At 34.0% G+C, this 19,818-nt stretch overlaps 2 protein-coding genes across 3 annotated transcripts; one reads left to right on the top strand and one right to left on the bottom strand.

The window, feature by feature from the left end:
- Positions 1-463: 463 nt before the first annotated feature.
- Positions 464-1,067, bottom strand: LOC139104821 (uncharacterized). Its single transcript, XM_070660533.1, has 2 exons — positions 966-1,067; positions 464-916 (listed from the first exon to the last, which is right to left on the bottom strand). Exons 1-2 carry the CDS (start codon positions 1,065-1,067, stop codon positions 464-466), a joined length of 555 nt encoding a protein of 184 aa, XP_070516634.1.
- A 9,431-nt stretch (positions 1,068-10,498) lies between these two features.
- LOC139104591 (lipase member H-A-like) lies at positions 10,499-14,834 on the top strand. Of its 2 annotated transcripts, XM_070660161.1 has the most exons (7): positions 10,499-10,730; positions 10,808-10,862; positions 10,938-11,086; positions 11,158-11,400; positions 11,628-11,828; positions 12,175-12,343; positions 12,453-14,834. In XM_070660161.1, exons 1-7 carry the CDS (start codon positions 10,658-10,660, stop codon positions 12,484-12,486), a joined length of 924 nt encoding a protein of 307 aa, XP_070516262.1. In that variant the 5' UTR covers positions 10,499-10,657; the 3' UTR covers positions 12,487-14,834. The 2 variants fall into 2 exon arrangements, with proteins under 2 accessions (XP_070516262.1, XP_070516263.1); XM_070660162.1 differs by lacking the exon at positions 12,453-14,834 and having other exon boundaries at positions 12,175-12,347.
- The last annotated feature ends 4,984 nt before the right edge of the window (positions 14,835-19,818 follow it).

Consider the following 19,818-nt stretch of genomic DNA (forward strand, 5'->3'; position numbering starts at 1 on the left):
CCACAATCACCCGGTTCTTTTTATTTCCTTCTGTTTCAAACTCTTTCGCACCATCCCATTTTCTCAATTCTTCCTTCAAGTCGTCCCATATCCACATTTCTTTATTTACCCATATCTTCTTGTACCCTATTTTTACCTGTTTTCCTTCTCTTTTCAATCTATCCGCTTCTCTCTTTATGAGCCATTCCACTTTCCTTTCGTATTCTGTCAGATCGTCTCCTATCCATTCCGTCCTGTCCTTTAATTTTCCCTTGCATCTTAATATTTCCAATTTTTCTTTAAAATTTTCCATCTTTACCCACACCATACCATAACCTCCTTTATTTACTCCTTCTATCTTATTTACATCCTCTATCTTTGCTTTCACTCCTGTTGCTTCTATTATTTCTCCCACTTGTTCTTTCAGCGCCTTTTTTTCCTCACTTTTTATCTTTATACCTCTTATTATTAAATTGTTTTTCCTTCATTCTTTCTTTTCTCTTTCTTTTGCCATTTCCAACATTCTCGTTCTTTCTTCTAAACTCAAAACCTTTCTCTGTATTTCTTCTGATATTTCCAGTTTACCTCCCTCATATTTTTTTCCCCTTATTTTTTTTTCCATCCCGTCTATTCTTTTCTCTAAATCTATCTTTTCTTTTTTCCATATTTTCTTCAATTCTTCTATTTCTTTTCTTATTTGTACCTTTATTTCCCTTACTTCCTCCATCTGCGCTTGAATCCTTGCAAATCCACTTCTCATTTCCTTTATCACCTCTTCAAAACCTTCCTTGCTTATTCCCCGTTCACCTCCCTCTCCTGTTGCTTTCACCGGTGATCTGTACACTTTTACACTTTTCCTAAATCCTTCCAAACCCTCGCCTTTATATTTCGCCTTTTTCTTTCTGCTTTTCCTTCCTTTTCTCCCCTTGCTTCCACGCTTCCAAAATTGGCAAGCTGTTGGCCCTTTCTATTCTTAGCATCTCTACCTTTGCAGGTCTTCCCATTTTCTTTTTTATTTTCTCTTCTTCTTTTTCCTCTTTTCTTTCTTCACTTCCACTCTCCACAATTTCTTTTTCCTGTTCACTCATTTTCCAATTTTCCTTATCTCTTTTCCCTTTGTCTTTGATACCTCTAACTCTCTCCTTTGCCCCCTTGCCTTCCTCTTTTCCTTTGTCTTACCCTCGGTTTTTTCCCGTCACCGCCAACCTAACCTCAAAATGAACTCCTCTTTTTACCTTCCCCGATTTTTCCCTTTATTTTTACCTTTGCTCTTTACCCTCACTTGCCCTCCTTAAAAACCCTTCCCTCTTTCTCTCAAACCAACCCTTTACCTCTGAAAAACTATTTTACTCCCCCAAAACCTTTTTCTACATGTACTCGCTCAGACACACAACCGTTCGCTCTGCTATCGGAAACGAAAGTCTTTTCCCCCGACTATTAATGACAATATTCTGGAAGGTTGGAAGGGGAAGCCATGCGGGCGGAGTTTCGTACAACCGAGTTTTTCTCTCGAGCCAATAGATATCGGGAACTCCTCACCACTAATTAAAAATCTAAGGACGAAAACTAGAGCTTAAGAAAATCAGAGAAGGGATAAGATCGGAGTAACCAATAATTAAGAAAAGGAAAAGTGGAGGGACATGGCCGCCAAATCAGAGCACTGACTCTTTCAAAAAATGAAAATCCGGCGCTAGCCCACCCCTTTTCCAAGGTTATAAAACCGCGTGTTCCTGCGGGACTCGCTCTCATTCAGTCTCTGAATTACATATATATATATATATATATATCCGAGCTATCGCCTTCACGTTTGTGACTAGAGACTTCATTGTGTCTACGAGAGAAATTAATAAAGAAGTTGTCAAGGATTCGTCCGAGAGCAACTGAAGACGACAAGAAGTAAGTTTCATCATTTATTCAACCTTATTACTTCCGCCCCTTTGAAATGGTTCCACTAAGATTCTAAAATTCATATCTTTGAAAATGAATGACGTGGGTATTGCCAGGGTGCCGTTCGCGTTTTCCGAAATAGGCATCTCTCTAGAATCCCTTAGGTTCTCCGCTAACTCGACTCAGTTAATGGATCTCCTCCTGTCAGAGGTTGCGATATGCCGCCAGTAAGTGGTGACTATCAAAACCTTAGCTCGAGTAAGGGTCCATCCTGTCAGAGGTACCGAAAAAATCTTTGAGGTGATGTATAGAGGGATCCAGAAGGAGCGATGCGGCGTGTTGCCCTGACATTTTTCCCACTAAAATCATTTCGTTAAATTAAATTCAAATTGACACCTTTTAGTGGAATTAACAAACCTACGGTCAATTAAGAAAAGCCGCACCCGAAGGAATCGGAAGATCCGCGAATTACGAGAATTGGTCAGGAGTTTCTTCGTTCAATTCTTATTCGCGGCAGCGCCAAGGGAGGTCACACCGGAACCTCCGAAAGTCAGATCAGAGCGGTCGTGGTCTCCTCTGCCCTCCGTACCTCCCAACTCACCGAGTAACAACAAAGACATTGAGTCGGAGAGGAATACTCCGGCGCAAACACCATCGCCGTCGCGTCCGAGGTCGACTTCCCCGCCTCAACCTGAGCCGGAGCTGTTCCGCCCTACTACTCCGTCCTATACTCCGGACGTTTCTTTGAACTCCTCCGGATCTTCTCCTGGAGTTGCTCCTAGGGCATGCTCTTCTCCCATCCGGTCACCGACTCCTTATCCTGGGGAGCCCGAAGAGGTCGACTCTTTTGCCGAGGATGAAACTATCTCTTGGCATGAGCCTGACAGACCGGAACGTTCCCCTTCCCCCGCCCCGAGCGTAGAGTTCCTGGAGGAGCAAAAGGAACCGAGAGAAGTCGTAGACCCTCTCCTCGAACTCCTCCGGAGCACCTGCACTCCGTAGACGGATCCCGTCCCGGAAAGGGCCTATACAATAGGCCCCGATTCCTTTGATCCCGAGAAGATCAGGAGGGAAGCCAGGAGGGCGACTCCTGATCATAATATTCTCATTTATTATCCCGGGGTGGAACATCCCTTCCTGTCTCCGATCAGGTTGATCGACAGGGTATTCCCGAGGTCGACGGCCCGGATAACAGAAATAATAGAAATAGACTTAGAATAATGTTCTCCATTCTAAATTATTATTATTAGTTTTTAAATTCTATTCTTAATTCATTTCTTTTTCCTCTTTCTTTTTCGTAAATTTTAAAATGTTTAAATTATATCTTTTATTAAGTCCTCTTCCTCTTTCTTTTTATATCATTATCTCTCTAAATTCATTTAATCTATTTTTTTTATTCTAAATTTGTATTTTAATTAAGATTAAAATTGCCCATTACATTACTGGAATTTCTGAAAGTTATTTCATTTTAACCTAAGTATCCTTTGTTGCGAAAAACCACCTCAAGTTCTATCCCAGGGAATAAGAATTAAATTTCTTTCCCTAAAAAGAACAAATACTACGCGCTAGTTTCTCCACGCAACCGACTCGAACCCATTCCTAGTGCGTTTACGCGTGGCCCTCCAAATACGCGCCACGCAAGGATCGGCTATTACGTCACTCTCCAAGCCCCTTTCCTCCTCCTTACCTACTCACGTGCCTTTTCCTAAGCATCCGAGTAGCGGTAAATGAACCCACTCAAAATTTCCAACCTTTGACGTAACACTTAAATAGCTGATATATTAATTGTTTGTTTTTATTATTATTAATATTATTATTAATATTACATATTTTACATTACATATATTACATTTATACATACAATATTCATAACAGTTATTGCTTTTTTGTAACTATTTCTTAATGTTCACCTTAAAATTGTAATAAATAATTTTTATTTATAAATAAAGACAATTTGAAAAATGTGATTTATATATGCCATTTATGTACTATTTTATTTATTATGTACTGTTTAATAATTTTACTTTTTAGTGGATGTCGTACCAATAGTGTACTATATGTATACAGGGTGTCTCACCCCATGTGTCAAATCCGTTAGGAATAGATAGAACTCGGGTAGACAAATTAGAAAGTCCCACACCATTTTGCAAAATTCTCAATGGTTATTGAGAAAAAAATTAATTTGTCTAGCGCAAAAGCGATAAGGAAGCCACGCGTGAGTGAGCGCGACAGGCGACGGCGCCATTCCTAGCCATTCGCCTGTCACGCTCACTCGCCCGCAGCTTCCTTGTTGCTCTTGCGCTAGACAAATTAATTTTTCTCAATAACCATTGATTTTAAAAATGGTGTGGTTTTCTACCCGAGTTCTATCTATTCCTAACAGTTCGACACATGGTGTATTTAGGGTGTTTGTTACAATTTATTAACTCGGTATGAGTAGATAGATCTCTTAAATACAAGTATGAAAGTCCCATACCATTTTTTAATATGGGCGTTTATTTACGAGATATCAACAATTATATTCGACCGAGAGCGAGACGATGCGACAACGCGTGAACAAGCGGTGCGGCGATACGCGAGGCGTGGTTAAAGACATCACGCGAGCGAGACGATGCGTGAGTGACACGATGCGACCGAAACGATACGTTTACGCGATCGTTTCGGTCGCATCGTGTCACCCACGCGTCGTCGCATCGTCTCGGTCGCACGTCGTCGCATCGTCTCGCTCGCGTGATGTCTTTAAACACGCCTCGCGTATCGCCGCATCGCTCGCTCGCGCGTTGTCGCATCATCTTGCTCTTGGTCGAATATAATTGTTGATATCTCGTAAATAAACGCTCAAATTAAAAAATGGTATGGAACTTTCATACTTGTATTTAAGAGATCTATCTACTCATACCGGGTTAATAAATTGTAACGAAACACCCTGTATACTAGAACCTTATTGTGCGCATGTCCGAGCACAATTGTACATAAAAATCGTAGTTATGTACTTTGCTTGAGTCAGCAGTCTAGTATATTATAGATGGTTGTGGTCATAACATTATTACATGCGACTCTTGGTATTTTTGAAATATAAAGAAAGAACGAGCTCATGGACAACCAAGGATAGGGTTTGGAGCAGGTATAGGTTTTAGAACAGGGTATAGAAGACGTAACTTCGGAATATTCAGGCACGCGTAAGAAACGTGGCCTGTTTAGGCTCGCTGATGGGAAAGTTTTTATTAAAATAGGAATGAGTTCCCTAGAAAAAACGCGCAAAATTGTGGTTTATTTTTGGTGAAGAAAATTAATCCTATTCACCGAGAATGAACTGAGCGTGACTTTTTACAAATGTACGGCGAGGTCAATGTTTAATAAAAGATTTTTTAATTTAATCAAACATAACAAAATTTATTCTATAGGTTAAGTATATATTAGCAAGATTATACAAAAATTTAAACATATTTGAAGAAAAAGGAAAATTTATTTTAAGAAAAAAATTATATATACATTTTTACTAGTGGAAAAAATTAAGGAATTATCTAAAAATTTCAAATTTTTAGGTGATTTTTATCAAGCTGTAATTTGAAGAAAAATGGTCGTACAGTAAATTTAAAAAAAGCAAATTGTAGCTTCAAGTCACTAATTTTTGGATGTGAGCTTAAAAACCGACGGACCATTATGTCCCAAACATGCTCAACAGGGTTGAGGTCTGGTCTCATCGCTGGATGTCGCAATAATGTGATTTCGTGCCGTTCAAAGAAGCGCCTGGTGATATTGGCCGTATGTGGACGTGCGTTATCCTGCATTAATACAAACGACTTGTTATCATCTGCGAGAACAATGAACATTAAAATTTAGTCAATATAGCGCCTAGCTGTTAAATTTTTGCGAACAATCACCAAAGGTGTTCTCCAATGTCGTGAAACGCCTCCCCCCCCCCACATCATGACCGATTTACCGCCATAAGCAACCACCGGACGGACAAAGTTCTGGCGAAAATGTTCGCCTTGACGACGGTCGTTACCATGAAGGTTGAACCGGGATTCATCGGTAAATAAAACGTTTCCCCATTACCAAGGTCCAATCTTGATGCACGTTAGCATACGCTAAACGAGCTCGGCGAAGCTTCTTTGTCAACATGGGTACACGATTAGGGTGCCGTGCATGTAACCCAGCTTCACGAAGACGGTTGATGACCGTTCGAGAGCAAACGTTTCGTACTTGATGTCGTCGCTGTCGTTATCACTGTTATTGTTGATGTTACTGTTGTCTCCGATTCGGGAAGTTTCGAACCACAATGTTTGCATTGACGAATGGTTGGCAGCGAACTTCTCGAACGATTGCTCGATCATTGCGGGGATCAGTGACACGATGGCGACCTTGTCCGGGACGACGATTACACTGATTCGTTTCTTGATATCTGGCATAAGCACGTGAGACGATAGATCGACTTACACCTATCCGAATGGCAATCTGTCTTTGACTGCAACCTTCATCGATGAGAGTCACTAGGCGAGTAACTTCCATCTCCGATAAATACCATCTTACCGTAATTAGACTTCACAAAAAGTAAAGGAAAACAATCTTTAAAAAGCGTGTGAATAAAGTTCCAAATTCAGATGAAGATATCAACTATTTTTTTATTTTAATTAAAATGAGATCAGTGGAATCACGGAATGCAGCGACAAAATTGCGTTAGGAATGATTAGGCGTTTTCTTAAATTTTTCGAAGTCATTAATAAACAAATTTTTTCAAAAAAAATTTTTCTTTTAATTTGTTGTTACCTGAGCAGCATTCTAAAAAATGCGCTCTGGTTGCAAACCATTTCGGACATCGCCCTGCACTTTCGCAATCGGGCAAGGACCTTAGGACTATCGCCCGATGTCGAAATAGGGCGATGAACCTGTATATAATAATTAGAATAAGCTCGTGCGGTTGACGAAACTCTCCGGTCAACCACCGCGGCCGAAACTCGCTGAGGTTGCAACTCGGCGGAGTATATGAGCGACGGCTCGGAAGCCGTCGCGGGCATTCTTATCAGAAGTATCGTAACACGTATCAGGTGTATCAACAAGAAAATAAGAGGTGCAACACATTTGTAAAAGAAGATTTTATTCATCCACACCCGGCTCCTCTCTGGTGTGGCAACGTTCCGGCGAACGGACCCACAACCGCACCGTACCATGGTGTAATAAATTTGTAATTTTTAATTTTTTTTTAATTTTTTTTCAAAAATTTAAACGTTGTTTGCGATAAAAAAGTGAAAAAAGCTAAAACGCAAATTTTTTTTATATTATTAAAGATTATGAGCATTTCAAAGCAAAAAACTTAATTCTTTAATTTTTTCAAAAATTTAATCAACGGCTGGCTGGATTAAATTAAATTTTTTTAGGGTTTTTGTGGTATATTGAACTGTAAAAGGCACACTTAACATTAGTGGTTTTCTCAATATTTTTCATTGAGCACTTAATATTCCAAAAATCTACAAAAAATTTGTTTTTTGTTGCTTTTTTAAAAGCATATCAAGAATGGAAAAAAATTAAAAAAAAAAAACATTGGCTTATTCTTGTAGAGGATTTATTCAAGTTTTTGAAACCCAAGTTCAATTTCCTGTACGATCATTGGTTATTGAGATATTGATGATTAAAGACACAACTTTTCCATTCAAAGCAATATCTCTGCAAGAAATGATCGTATTAAAGTCTTTAAAAAAGAAAATTAAAGCTGAATAAACAAGCTATCCAGTCCATATAAAAATCAAGTCAAAACAATTTTTTCAAGTTTGTAGGCCAAAAATAAACCTAAAAAATTTAGAAAATTTTTTTGTTGGTGATTTTTTTAAGATTACTTAAAAAAAATTAAAAAAAAAAATTTTAAACTTAGATACAAAAACTAGATACTTAGAGCTACAATTTTCATTTTTTTTAATTTATTGTACAACCATTTTTATTCGAATTACAGTTTGTTAAAAATCACCTAAAAATTCAAAATTTTTAGGTGATCCCTTTATTCTTTCCACTAGTGTAGTTCACGAAATTGATCATGCGGTCGAAGTTCGGAAAGTAAATGCAGTTTGCGATCATGGTAATCGTAATTCTTCTAGTTCTCCTTCGCAATTCAACTTCGCGCAATTTTCGGGGATTCACTAATTGATATTTTCCGATTAATATTAAGACTCGATTAAGTTACTCCAATGTGATAAACAAAATGAGTTAATTATTGAAGTGACTTACTATTTTTACGATCTTCACTCTCGTTTCTTGTCTTTGACTGACCCAGATGACTTCCTTCCTGTCACTTGGTTATAGAAACTTGCACTCTCGGAGATAAAAAAATACATCGCATAAATCGTGTAGTGCCGAGGCAAAACAGAGCACTGGGTCACGTAAAGTTTCGCCTTATATAGTTTTACAAAAGAGGGTGGGTGATACTAAGTTTTCTGCGTTTTCGGTAACTTAGATTTTCATTAGTTACTTCGTTTTCTCCATTCTTCGAAAATTTCTTAAATCTATGCCTATCTATTGGTGTAATAAAGACGTCCCATCATCTATTGGCGTTCGTTATTAATGTTTATTTGTGACTCCGTCCTCAAAGGCTTGATTTTCAAAATGTTTTAAAACAAATAAAAATTTTATCTGCGGTCCTTTCAGTTTGACTCCGATGTGCAAGGTTTCTTATTTTATTGTTTTATTATTTGTGATTCTTAACCCTAGCAATCGCTCTACATCCGCTTCTTAATTTTCATAAGATACCGAATGCACACCTTACGATTGCGAGTTAAAGGATTTTACTAGTTCTTTTATTTTACGATGTTCGATCGTGGATTTATTTCGATTGCTACAGGCTGCTGGTCGTTTTCATTTTATTTTTATTTTTCGACATCTGTATTTTCGATGCCTTTACTTTTTTTGGAAGGTTTTGAATTTCATGATTTTATTATTCAATTGTTAATATTTTTCCGCCAACAGGTTTATTCCTTTTTTGGGTACTTGTTTAAATTGCACGACGAAAAAGAAACTATAGAGTTGAAGACGTAACAATTAGTTTTACTTATTTTTTTTGTTTACTTTCTTATAAAAATAACGTAATAAACTTTTGGCAACTTCTGTGAACGTTAATTACGTTTTTAGATCCGCATTGAAAGTAAGAAGAGAAACATTCATATTCATAATCATTGAAGACAAATATTTATCTTTTATGTTAAACGACAAATTATATTCAAGAAATAAAAAAAATCGTAGTGTATTAAAACTACATTTGCCGATATTACTGCAGGTCTCTTGTTTGCATAGTAAAACTATTATATTTCAAAATTACAAAAAGTTTATTTATAAAAATAACATTATTTTGCATATTATAAAAATTAAGCGTGTAAGAAATTTTGTCAATGAATAAGTAACAAATTTTTTCAGTAAATGATATCACGCTTACGTAGTTGAGCGTCTAACAAATTTTATCAGTAAATGGCATCACGCTTATGCTATTAAAGGTATACAAAATTTATAATTTATACACACACATCTACATGCACACATATTTACACGTACATGTACCGTAAAAAAAAAAATGAAAAATTGTTTTTAATTTTTTAACAATGTTTTTAATTTTTTTCCTGACAAAGAAGACCACCATCTTCTCTCAATTTTAGCAACAATATGTGTACTGTAATTAAATATAAATTAAATAATAACTTTTCTGTCACTATTAAATACCCCTTGTGAATATTTTATTTTATAAAAGTTAATTTTTTATTCAAGACTTTGTTAACTAAACTATACATGATACATACACTATACATAATATAAAACTATACATATTAACCAAAAGTAGATTTTTATATAATATATTTATTGTATTTCTAACAAATTTGTATTAGTTAATATTTATTTTACAATATTTGCAGTTTTTATCTTGACAAATTTCATATTAAGAATTAATATTATTGTGCAAAAATTAATAAAAACAACGCACATTGCTGCGCTTTTATTTCGCATGTCGAATGTATACATATATTATGCGTAGTTTTAGGCTGTGCATACACTTATACGATCAGTTGTATACGATCCATTGCACACGATTAAGTAATCGTTTTTTCTTTGTCGTTCATTGCATGCAAAATAAAGAAGAAACAATTTCTTGGTTGTATGCAATAAATTGTATATGAGTAATTGTATAAATGTATGAGCAGCTCTAGTCTTACAAAATAAGAGTAAATTTTAAAGAATTATTTGTTCCATCAAATTTGGTGTTTTGGTAAAAAAACAATTGGAGTCGCTAGGTTCCGAAAGATCATCGTTGTTAGTGGGTCAGTAACGATAACAGAGATAACACGACCCGTATTATCAAAGATCAAATTTACTTGCCAATTTCGATGCACACAATAGTCGTTGAATTGTAGAATAGTTTTATTTAAATTAAAATAAGTTGTTACCTATTTTAATAAAAATAAAATTATTATACTTATTATTATTTTTAATTTTTAATAATTATTTAATTATTAAAAATTAACTTCTTATGTTTAAGAAATAGTAATTATATTTTTTATAAGTTGTACATTTTTTTAATTTATGAATAAATATATTTTTCTTAATTTAACAAACATATAGAAATGTAAAAACCGGAATAATGTATTCTGAAGCTGCATTATTATGTACTCAACATATGAAAACATTAAAGTTTGACACATGTGGAGGTGGTACAAATATATATACGTTGGAAGAGAGTGCAGAACAGTAATCTGATACAATCCAGTTGGAACTTAGTTCTCGCGTTTAATACGACTCGTGATAATTTGTTTGTTTTAAAATGGTATCATGTGTTGCATATATTCTGTTATTTTTTACGATAAGCACAGTAGACGGCCAATCGTCATGTTCTTGTAAGTATGAATTTTTCACATATTTTTACAAAAATAAGGAGCACTGTTTCTAATACAGTGCGTATATTATTTTTCAGGTAATCTACCGAATTCAGATTTCGCATCTGGTATCAATTTGCTTTATTACAAATGGTTTGTATTTATAGAAAGATATAGAAAGATAATAATAATTAGCAATATTAATTAATGTAAATTTACTTTTTATAGTAATAACGAAATTCCTGCAACAATCTCCTATCCAATCACAGAACCGCAGAGTTTGCTTAATGTTTTAGATCCAAATAAACGAATAATATTTTATATTTTTGGATACATACAATATCCGACGCATGAAAATGTTAAGTTAATAATAAATGGTAGAGTATTTGAATATTAAATTATTAGCAAATAAAACAATGAGAATTAGCATTCATTCTCGATTTATTAGCACTTTGTTACGGACAAACGGACAACGTCGTGTTACTCGATTGGAGTATATATTCTAATGGTTCTTACTCAACTGTTTTCAAAAATGGTGAAAAAGTAGGACGTTTATTTGCACAAAGTATACAATTGCTTGTGAATAGTAGTGCAGATTTATCAAAAATTTACATCATTGGACACTCGTTGGGTGCTCATATTGCTGGTATTGTTGGTAAATGCAACTCTTTTAAAATACCTCGTATTACAGGTATGTTATTAAATTATACATTTTCACAAAATGTATATTTTATTTTTATTTCTAATAATCATTGTTATTTTAAATAATTAACTCTTAAGTGACTATTAAATTATATGTCTCTTTATTTATTATTATTAATCACGTTAACAAAAAATTGGCAAAAAATATGTTTAAAATTTACACACTAAAAGCAATTAATTATTTTTAAATAATTCTCAACGTAATATTGTTTGTAGGATTGGACCCTGCAAATCCTTTTTTCTATCCTTCTGGATGTTATCTCAGGTCTAACGATGCAGCATGGGTCGATGTTATCCATACGGACATGGGTGGATATGGCACCCTATTCTCTACAGGAACCGCGGATTATTACGTGAACGGTGGATACCGTCCTCAACCTAATTGCTCATTAATTAGCATACCGTTGAGCCCTCAAGGTAATAATTAATGCAACTAAATATACGTAATATTATATGTGTCAATTCTGTAACATAATTTTTTTACGCAATTTTAGCAAATTATTTACTCTTAAATTTTATTAATGTTAATATTTACTATTTAACATTTATGTAAAAAATTATTAATAAAATTAAAAAAATTTTAATTAAATTAAAAATGTGTAAAAAAATTAATTAATTATGATTATCTACTATTTAAATATTTAAGAATTTATGTTGAGAAATGTTTAAAAATAATTATGTCAAATCGTTATGCAGTTTAATACAAAATTAAAACAAATTAATGTATTAATGCCTTCTAATTATTTCTTTATATTGTTACTAGATCTTTGTAGTCATCAAGCCTCAGTCAAAGTTTATGCTGATTCAAAATACAAAACTGCTACGTACGATGCAGAAGAGTGTGCTTCCTATACTCAATATAGATTAAATACAATACTGAATAATTGTGTGAAGATTGTTAAGATCGGTATTGGCTATACTGCGAAAGACATGTAAGATAGTACATAACATTTTATTTAATTATCAGTACAAAAAAACGAATTAACACTTATTTTTATATAGTTATAACAAAATATTAATATTCATCATTTTTATTGACAGAAATGGTTCATATTTCTTTAATATCAATCTCTAACGTAGTACGGCGATTGGACTACATTTGATATATCAATGAAGATTTATTATACAGGGTGTCCCAAACAAACGTAAACAAACTTTTAGGGTAGATAGAACGTCTAAAAAGAAAACGAAAAGTCCTATACCGTTTTCTGAAATTCTTACTCGTTTTCAATAAAAAAATTAATTTATATACACGCAAGAGCGACAAGAAAGCGTGGGCTGAGTGAGCGCGCGATAGACAGCGGCGAGTATATCTTAAAAGCGATGGGCGGAGTCAGCGCGCTACGAGCGAGACGAGGCGACAACGCGCGTTGTCGCTTCATTTCGCTCGTGTGTCGTCGCATCGCCTTGCTCGCGCGTTGTCTCCTTGTCTCGCTCGTTACGCGCTAGTTTTGCCCATTCTCTTTAAGCAATACTCGCCGCTGTCTATCACGTGCTCACTCAGTCCACGCTTCCTTGTCGCTTTTGCGCGTATATAAATTAATTTTTTTATTGAAAACGAGTAAGAATTTTAGAAAACGATATAGGACTTTTTGTTTTCTTTTTAGATGTTCTATCTACTCTAAAAGTTTGTTTACGTATATTTGGGACACCCTGTATATGAGGTAACAATAAAAAATATTATTAAAATGAATAAATACATAGTTATATAAATACATAAAAAACTTCTTTGTTATTAAATTAATCAAGAATGAATTTGCATGAATAAAATTATTTACTGATACAAAAAAATACAATAATAAAAAATTCTAAATTAGATTACAAAAAAAATTAGTTTGTTCGATTAACTCAGCTTCATAAAAAATATTAACTGAAATCAAAGTTAATGTATCAATAAGTAATATAATTTTTATTATAAGTTAACCGCAAGTATCAAGATTATTAGCTTTGGCAAAAATTCTTCATATTTATGGTAATAAAACTATTGACTTTGTTACAAAATTCACGAAACATCTGTGCTAACATACTTGTTATGCTTCTTCTTTGGAACAAGAACAAAATTTCATAGTAAGCATGACTTATGCTCTTTTTGGGCTGATTGCGTAAACAGATGACATCTTGTGCACATCCAGGTAATTTAAACTCTTCTTTTTTAATTATTGCTTTTTGATGGACGTTATTTGAAACGTAAGATTTCCGTGGATTAAACGATAAGACGGTAGGCGACGAATATTCGTTGCCAAACATAACTGAAATTTTAGGTCAGTTAAGAAAAACGAAATAATTCTTAATATTTAATTTAACCTCGGGTTTTCACCAGATTAAAATGCATCCGGAAGATAGTCATAAAACTGCATTTTCAAAACCGCATGTTTATTATGAATTTGACTGAATGTCTATTGATTTAAAGTACACGCGAGCAATTTTTCAAAGATTAACGGATTTAGTTCTAACTGGGATGCAAGGAAACGAAATTTTCATACATTTAGATGATACTGTTTTATATTTGTGCTCATTAATAAAACACGCGATTAAATTTGAGAAATTAACTACACGTCTGCGACAAGCAAATTTAAAATTCCAACTGGATAAATGTGAAGCGGCGGCGACGTCGGCGGCGGCGGCAAGCGGCGGGCGGCGGATCGCAAGGTATCGCGCCCATCGTTCCCTCTCGCTCGCACTCGTTCGCGCCGCCTATCGTTCCCTCTCGCTCGCACCCGTTGAACGCAAAGTATCGCGTGCCCATCGTTCCCTCTCGCTCGCACCCGTTGAACGCAAAGTATGGCGCGCCCATTGTTCCCTTTCGCTCGCACTCGTTCGCGCCGCCTGTCGTTCCCTCTCGCTCACACCCGTTGAACGCAAAGTATCGCGCGCCCATCGTCCCCTCTCGCTCGCACCCGTTAAGCGTACAAGTATCATCCTCCAACTAAAGATTTTTTAAATAATATTCATGTTGATCCATTGCGATCGGATCACGCTGTGATTTAGAAAGCAGCCAACTTCACTCATCTTATCGCTCCTCTTGTTATCTTTAAATTTCTTAAATGTAACCCTCTCGCTCGTTCACCCTCAAATAAGTTTTTGTTCGCTCGCTCTTTACGCGTTCGTCACCATCGACTACGACTCGCGATCCTCTTGCGGAGTATTTCGCTTTGAAATATAATATTAAACAAAAGGTTGAACTATGAGGATATATAACTGTGTAGGTCCAAGGCTCAAGTGTTTCTTCCTCGTCTTATTCTTATGATAAGAAAGTTTTTGAAAGATGTTGCGACGTTGCAACTGTTGCAAGGGAGTTTTGTACCGACAGTACCGAGAATCTAGTACGATTCGTACGTTCACACCGTTTAGTTCATAGTGACGGTGAAAAAAATATTTTAAAAATGGGGAAAGAAAGAATTTCGGAAGGACTAGACGAAGATATTAGTGAGGACGACTTCAGGCCTTTACGCTTATTTAACATTGTGAATGATGACAACGGCGACGATGACAATAACGCTAATGAAGTTTGGGGGGCTCGTGCGAATCATATGGATGAGGTGGAAGAGGAAAATGAAAATAGAGAAAATCCTGAGGGGAAAAATGAAGAAGAAGAATCAGCGCTTGAAGAAGATTTTATGACGGAGATGCAACAAATGTTCGACCAGATGTTTAGTGAAATCGGTGATGATGTAATAACTGAAGTCACCACCGAAATCATCAATCAGACAATGCACTGCCGCATCTTTTTTTATTACAGTAACGATTATCTATTTTACTGTATACCATGCTTTATGGAGGAACAGTTATTAGCGCATGAAGATTTTAAAATGGTGAGATGTCACCGCACTGAGACGTATGTCTTATGTCTGAACAAACCATCTTCTGTGATAAGTGCCAAAAATCATTGGGTATTATCATAAATACAGAGATGTGTCAGACATGTAATGTGTAAACGTCACCAATGCCTTTGTCGTCACCGTCATCGTCGTCGTTTGTCATCATAGCTCATGTTGTTTTTATCAATTGCTCTTGTCGTTTTTTATTAAAGCTCATGTTGTTTTTTTTATCAATTGCTTATGTTGTTTTTATCAATTGCTCATGCGGTAGTGATTTCTTGCTCATGTTGTTTTTATCAAACTGCTCATGCGGAAGTGATTCCTTGACAAGATCATCAAGGAGCTGCACGATTTATGGAATCCGTAAATGGTAAGCATAAAGAGAAATTAAAAAAAATATTTTTTATTTATATATAGTATTATTAAAATTTTTTTATATTACAGAAGGATTATTTTGGCGCAAAGCAAACGACGCCTTCATCGAATTGCAAAAGAATAATTACCATTTGCGCGAAGCCAACGTCACCGGCGCTTTCATCAAATTGTAAAAAATAATATGTTTTGCGCGAAGCCAACGTCACCGGCGCCTTCATTATATCGTCACCATAATCATCACAATAATCATCATCATCGTCATCATCGTCATCATCGTCATCATCGTCATCATATGTACCATCATCATTGCTCGCGTCGTATTAATTATTTATTCATGTATAATCGTTTATGTATAATCGTTCATGTATATTATCGTATGTATTCTCGCGTAGTGTATAAGATTGATAAAAATTCTCACAATATACAAATTCATCCATTTAGAGACTAAAAATATTTTAAAAATCTGAGCTCCAGGAGCAGCACGAGCTCTCATTATTTTTTTCCGTACAGTTTTAATGTTAATGTTAGTGGACAAAATAAATCTTACAGAAACACTAAAGATTAGTATGAGAATTAAAAATATAAAATCCGGGTGCTTTTGTGTCTTTAATTCTGATAATAGTCTTTAGTGTTTCTGTAAGATTTATTTTATCCACCAATATTTACAATGTATGGGAAGAAATTAATGAGAGCTCGTGCTGTTTCTTGAGTTTTCAGATTTTGTATCGCTAGGATTAAGCTCATACCATTCTAATCTGTATAAAATAATGTCTAAAATAATTTTAAAAATATATAATCAAAAATGTAAAAATGTAAAAAATCATAATATAATATCATTTTAAAAATAATAGTTTGTGCATCGCTAGGTTTAAGCTCTTACCATTCTAATCTATAAAATAATGTATAATTTTAAAATATATCATCGATAAAAAAATGTTAAAAATGGAAAAAAAAATTTCGTTTTTTTTTTCGAACACCTTGTATTGCTTGCATTTCTTACTATTCGGTTTCGCGTTCAAGTATCTATTATGCTCTCTCACACTCTATCTCACACTCTTTCTCGCTCTATCTCACACCCATTAGTTTCTTATGGTCAAGTGTTGTTTGCGTTCACGCTCGCACCCTTTTACGCTTTCACTCACATTTCCCTGTTAGCAATCGCTTCAAGATGTGCAGCATGCATGGTTTCGCTAGATGCGACTCTTTTTCATACCTATGGTAAAAAAAAAAAAAAAAAAAAAAAAAATTTCAAGATTCGTTTCAAGATGCATTATGTTCTACATGCCTGTGCGTTAAAAAATCTTTTTTCGTTTTTTCTCGTATTCATTCTTACCATTCGGTATCGCGTTCAAGTGTCGTTTACACTCACATTCTTTTCGCGCTCTCACTCACACCCGTTAAAATCGTTTCAAGATGTTAGCGCCAGATACACATGCCTATGTGATGAAAATCTTTTGCGTCTTTTTTTCGTCACTGTATCCTTTATATTGCGTCTTAGTTTTATCATTGGTTCGTTGTCCTTTTTCATTGTTCAACGATGATGCGAGCGCATGGATGATGTGATCATGCCTCAGTGTCGAACGAGTCTTTCAAGTAAGAAGAAGTTTTTGAAGAAGAAGTTTTTTGAGGACAAAAAGCAGTAATTTAAAAAAGAAAAAAATGTCTTATTTTGGACAACAATGTAAGTACTTTAATATTATTTATAAATGTATTGTATATAATTTTTTTAATTCTATATATTATTTTTTAATTTTTTTTATTTTTAGCAAAGCAGCAGATGTGTGCTAATTATCGAAAAGGCAGTTGCAATAATGCAACCTGCGCGTTTGTACACAGATATAAATACTGTTTTAACTATCAAAACACTAGGTGTACAAAAGCGAATTGCAAATTTCTACATATTACGAGCTTAGCACAGGCTCGTTATGAAACTACTGGTGTAGTGACGGACCAGTTGAGGTACGAGGTTGGGCGTACTCTACAAAATACTAACATTTGTGGTGATTATAAAACTGGCCAATGTTCACGCGAAAATTGTGAGCGCCGGCATATCGGGCACCGGGACGTGTTAGATTGTGTGGTGTGCTGCGACACTATTGTGAGAGACACATTTGGTGCAGCAAATTGTGGGCACATATTTTGCAACACCTGTGCATTGAAATGTGAGGGGCCTTCACAAAACGGTAACATCTTAACAGTGGTGTGTCCGGTATGTCGGTCCGTCGGCAGCTATGAACAATTATATTAAGATTAAGATTAAGGCTAATGTTGTTTTTTGACAGTTATGTTTAATGCTTTTGTTGTTTTTTCACGTTTTTGTTGTTTTTTCACGTTTTTGATGTTTTTCACTCTTTTGCTTTTTGTGTTTTTTTCAGGCTTTTGATTTTTTGTTTTTACACTTATAATGTTTTATATCAATTTTTCAGTGTTGTATATTTTTATTGTAGTATATTGCGTTTTTAATATAAGATAATTATAATATGTCATAGTATATAAGGTAATATAACATTGCGTTTTAGTATATAAGTTTTAGTATATAAGTTTTATATTTTTTTGCGATAATTAGATTTGATAAGTTTTATGATATTTTTTATAATATTTTTATGATATTTTTAAATACAATAAATACATTTTTAATTAATAAAAATTTAAATTTATTTTTTTTTCGTAAAATAAAATTATTTTTTCTTTTATATACATATATACATATATGTATGACATGTTTTTCTCAAAGTTTTGCAAAATATTGTAATATTATGTATATTAATTTTATATTATAGGCTATTGCGTTACTGGAAAATATTAATGTTAAAAATCATGGGGTAATAACAGACGGTACAGCAACAAACAGAAAATTTTGGGACATTATGGGTGTATGCGGCAAAATAAATCAAATAGTTAATTATTTTAATCATCCAATTAGTAATGAGCATGTGGTGTATGTGTTCTCAGATACACCACATATTTTGAAAACTATCAGAAACCGATTATACACAACATCATTACAGGTAATAATATGGAATACAAAATTGTAATAAACATTGTGTTAGCTTATAAATTAATTAAATGAAATATTTATCTACACCGTTCAAAAGTGTAAAAATTTAATTTAATTTCTTTATTTTTAATGTCAGCTTAATTCTAATAAAAAATTAATTAAATGGGAATATTTTCGCATATTACAAAATAAAGTGTAGGCATTATTTTATATTTTAAGTTAAGACAAAGCGAGATCGGCGACTCGCGTTATAAATAGATTGTTGCTTCGACCGCGCGCGTGTTGTTATAAGAAGCAGCTACCCAGATAGCACAGAGTTGACTTTTCGTCGACTGACAGTCGGCAGAAAAAGTATAAAGTCGACTTCGAATTTAAACAGAATGCCGACTTATAGTCGACAAAAAGCCGACATATGTCACAATTATAGTCGACTGGCAGTTAACCGACATAGTCGACTAGTTTTCGACTAATAGTCAGCTGACATCGTTGACTTTACGTCAACCATAAGTCGAGATTATGTCGATTATACGTTTACTTATTGTCTATTGAATGTCGTGTATGTTAATGATTTTGTATTTATTCCAGTGATATTTTTTAAAAACAGTGATAATCATAACTGTATTATCTTTTTATTGTACTTTTTTTATTTCAATTAAAAAAATTTTTATAAAAAAGTACAATAAAAAGAAAATACAGTTATGATTATCATTGTTTTTAAAAAATATTACTGGAATAAATACAAAATTATAATAACAAACAAATTTTATATATATATTATAAAGCATCTGAGTAAAACAAATAAAGAACTATGTTTTTTTAATTTTTATTTACTTTATTTTTATGTATTTTATATATTTATAATAAAAACATAAAACATAATTACAACATAAAACATAAAACATTTAAACATTAAACATTTAAACATTTTTAAACATTTTATTTTTTTAATAATGCTCTCAGTCTGTCGCCAGATCGTCGCAACCATTCCTGCATACACGATTCTATCTCGGTGATCGTTGCTTTACTGTTCTTCAAAAGTGATGTTACAATTAAATGTATATATGAATCATAGAATATGAAATTAAAAGTGATATGTAGATAATACTTTTCTAGATAAAAATTTTCAATTAAATGTACTACATACAAATGCAATATGTAATTTGTTTGTGGCTAAACCAATAAAATAATAACTATATAATATATAGGAATATCTGTT

This window comes from Cardiocondyla obscurior, linkage group LG08, assembly GCF_019399895.1.
Source record: "Cardiocondyla obscurior isolate alpha-2009 linkage group LG08, Cobs3.1, whole genome shotgun sequence".
NCBI lineage: Eukaryota > Metazoa > Arthropoda > Insecta > Hymenoptera > Formicidae > Cardiocondyla > Cardiocondyla obscurior.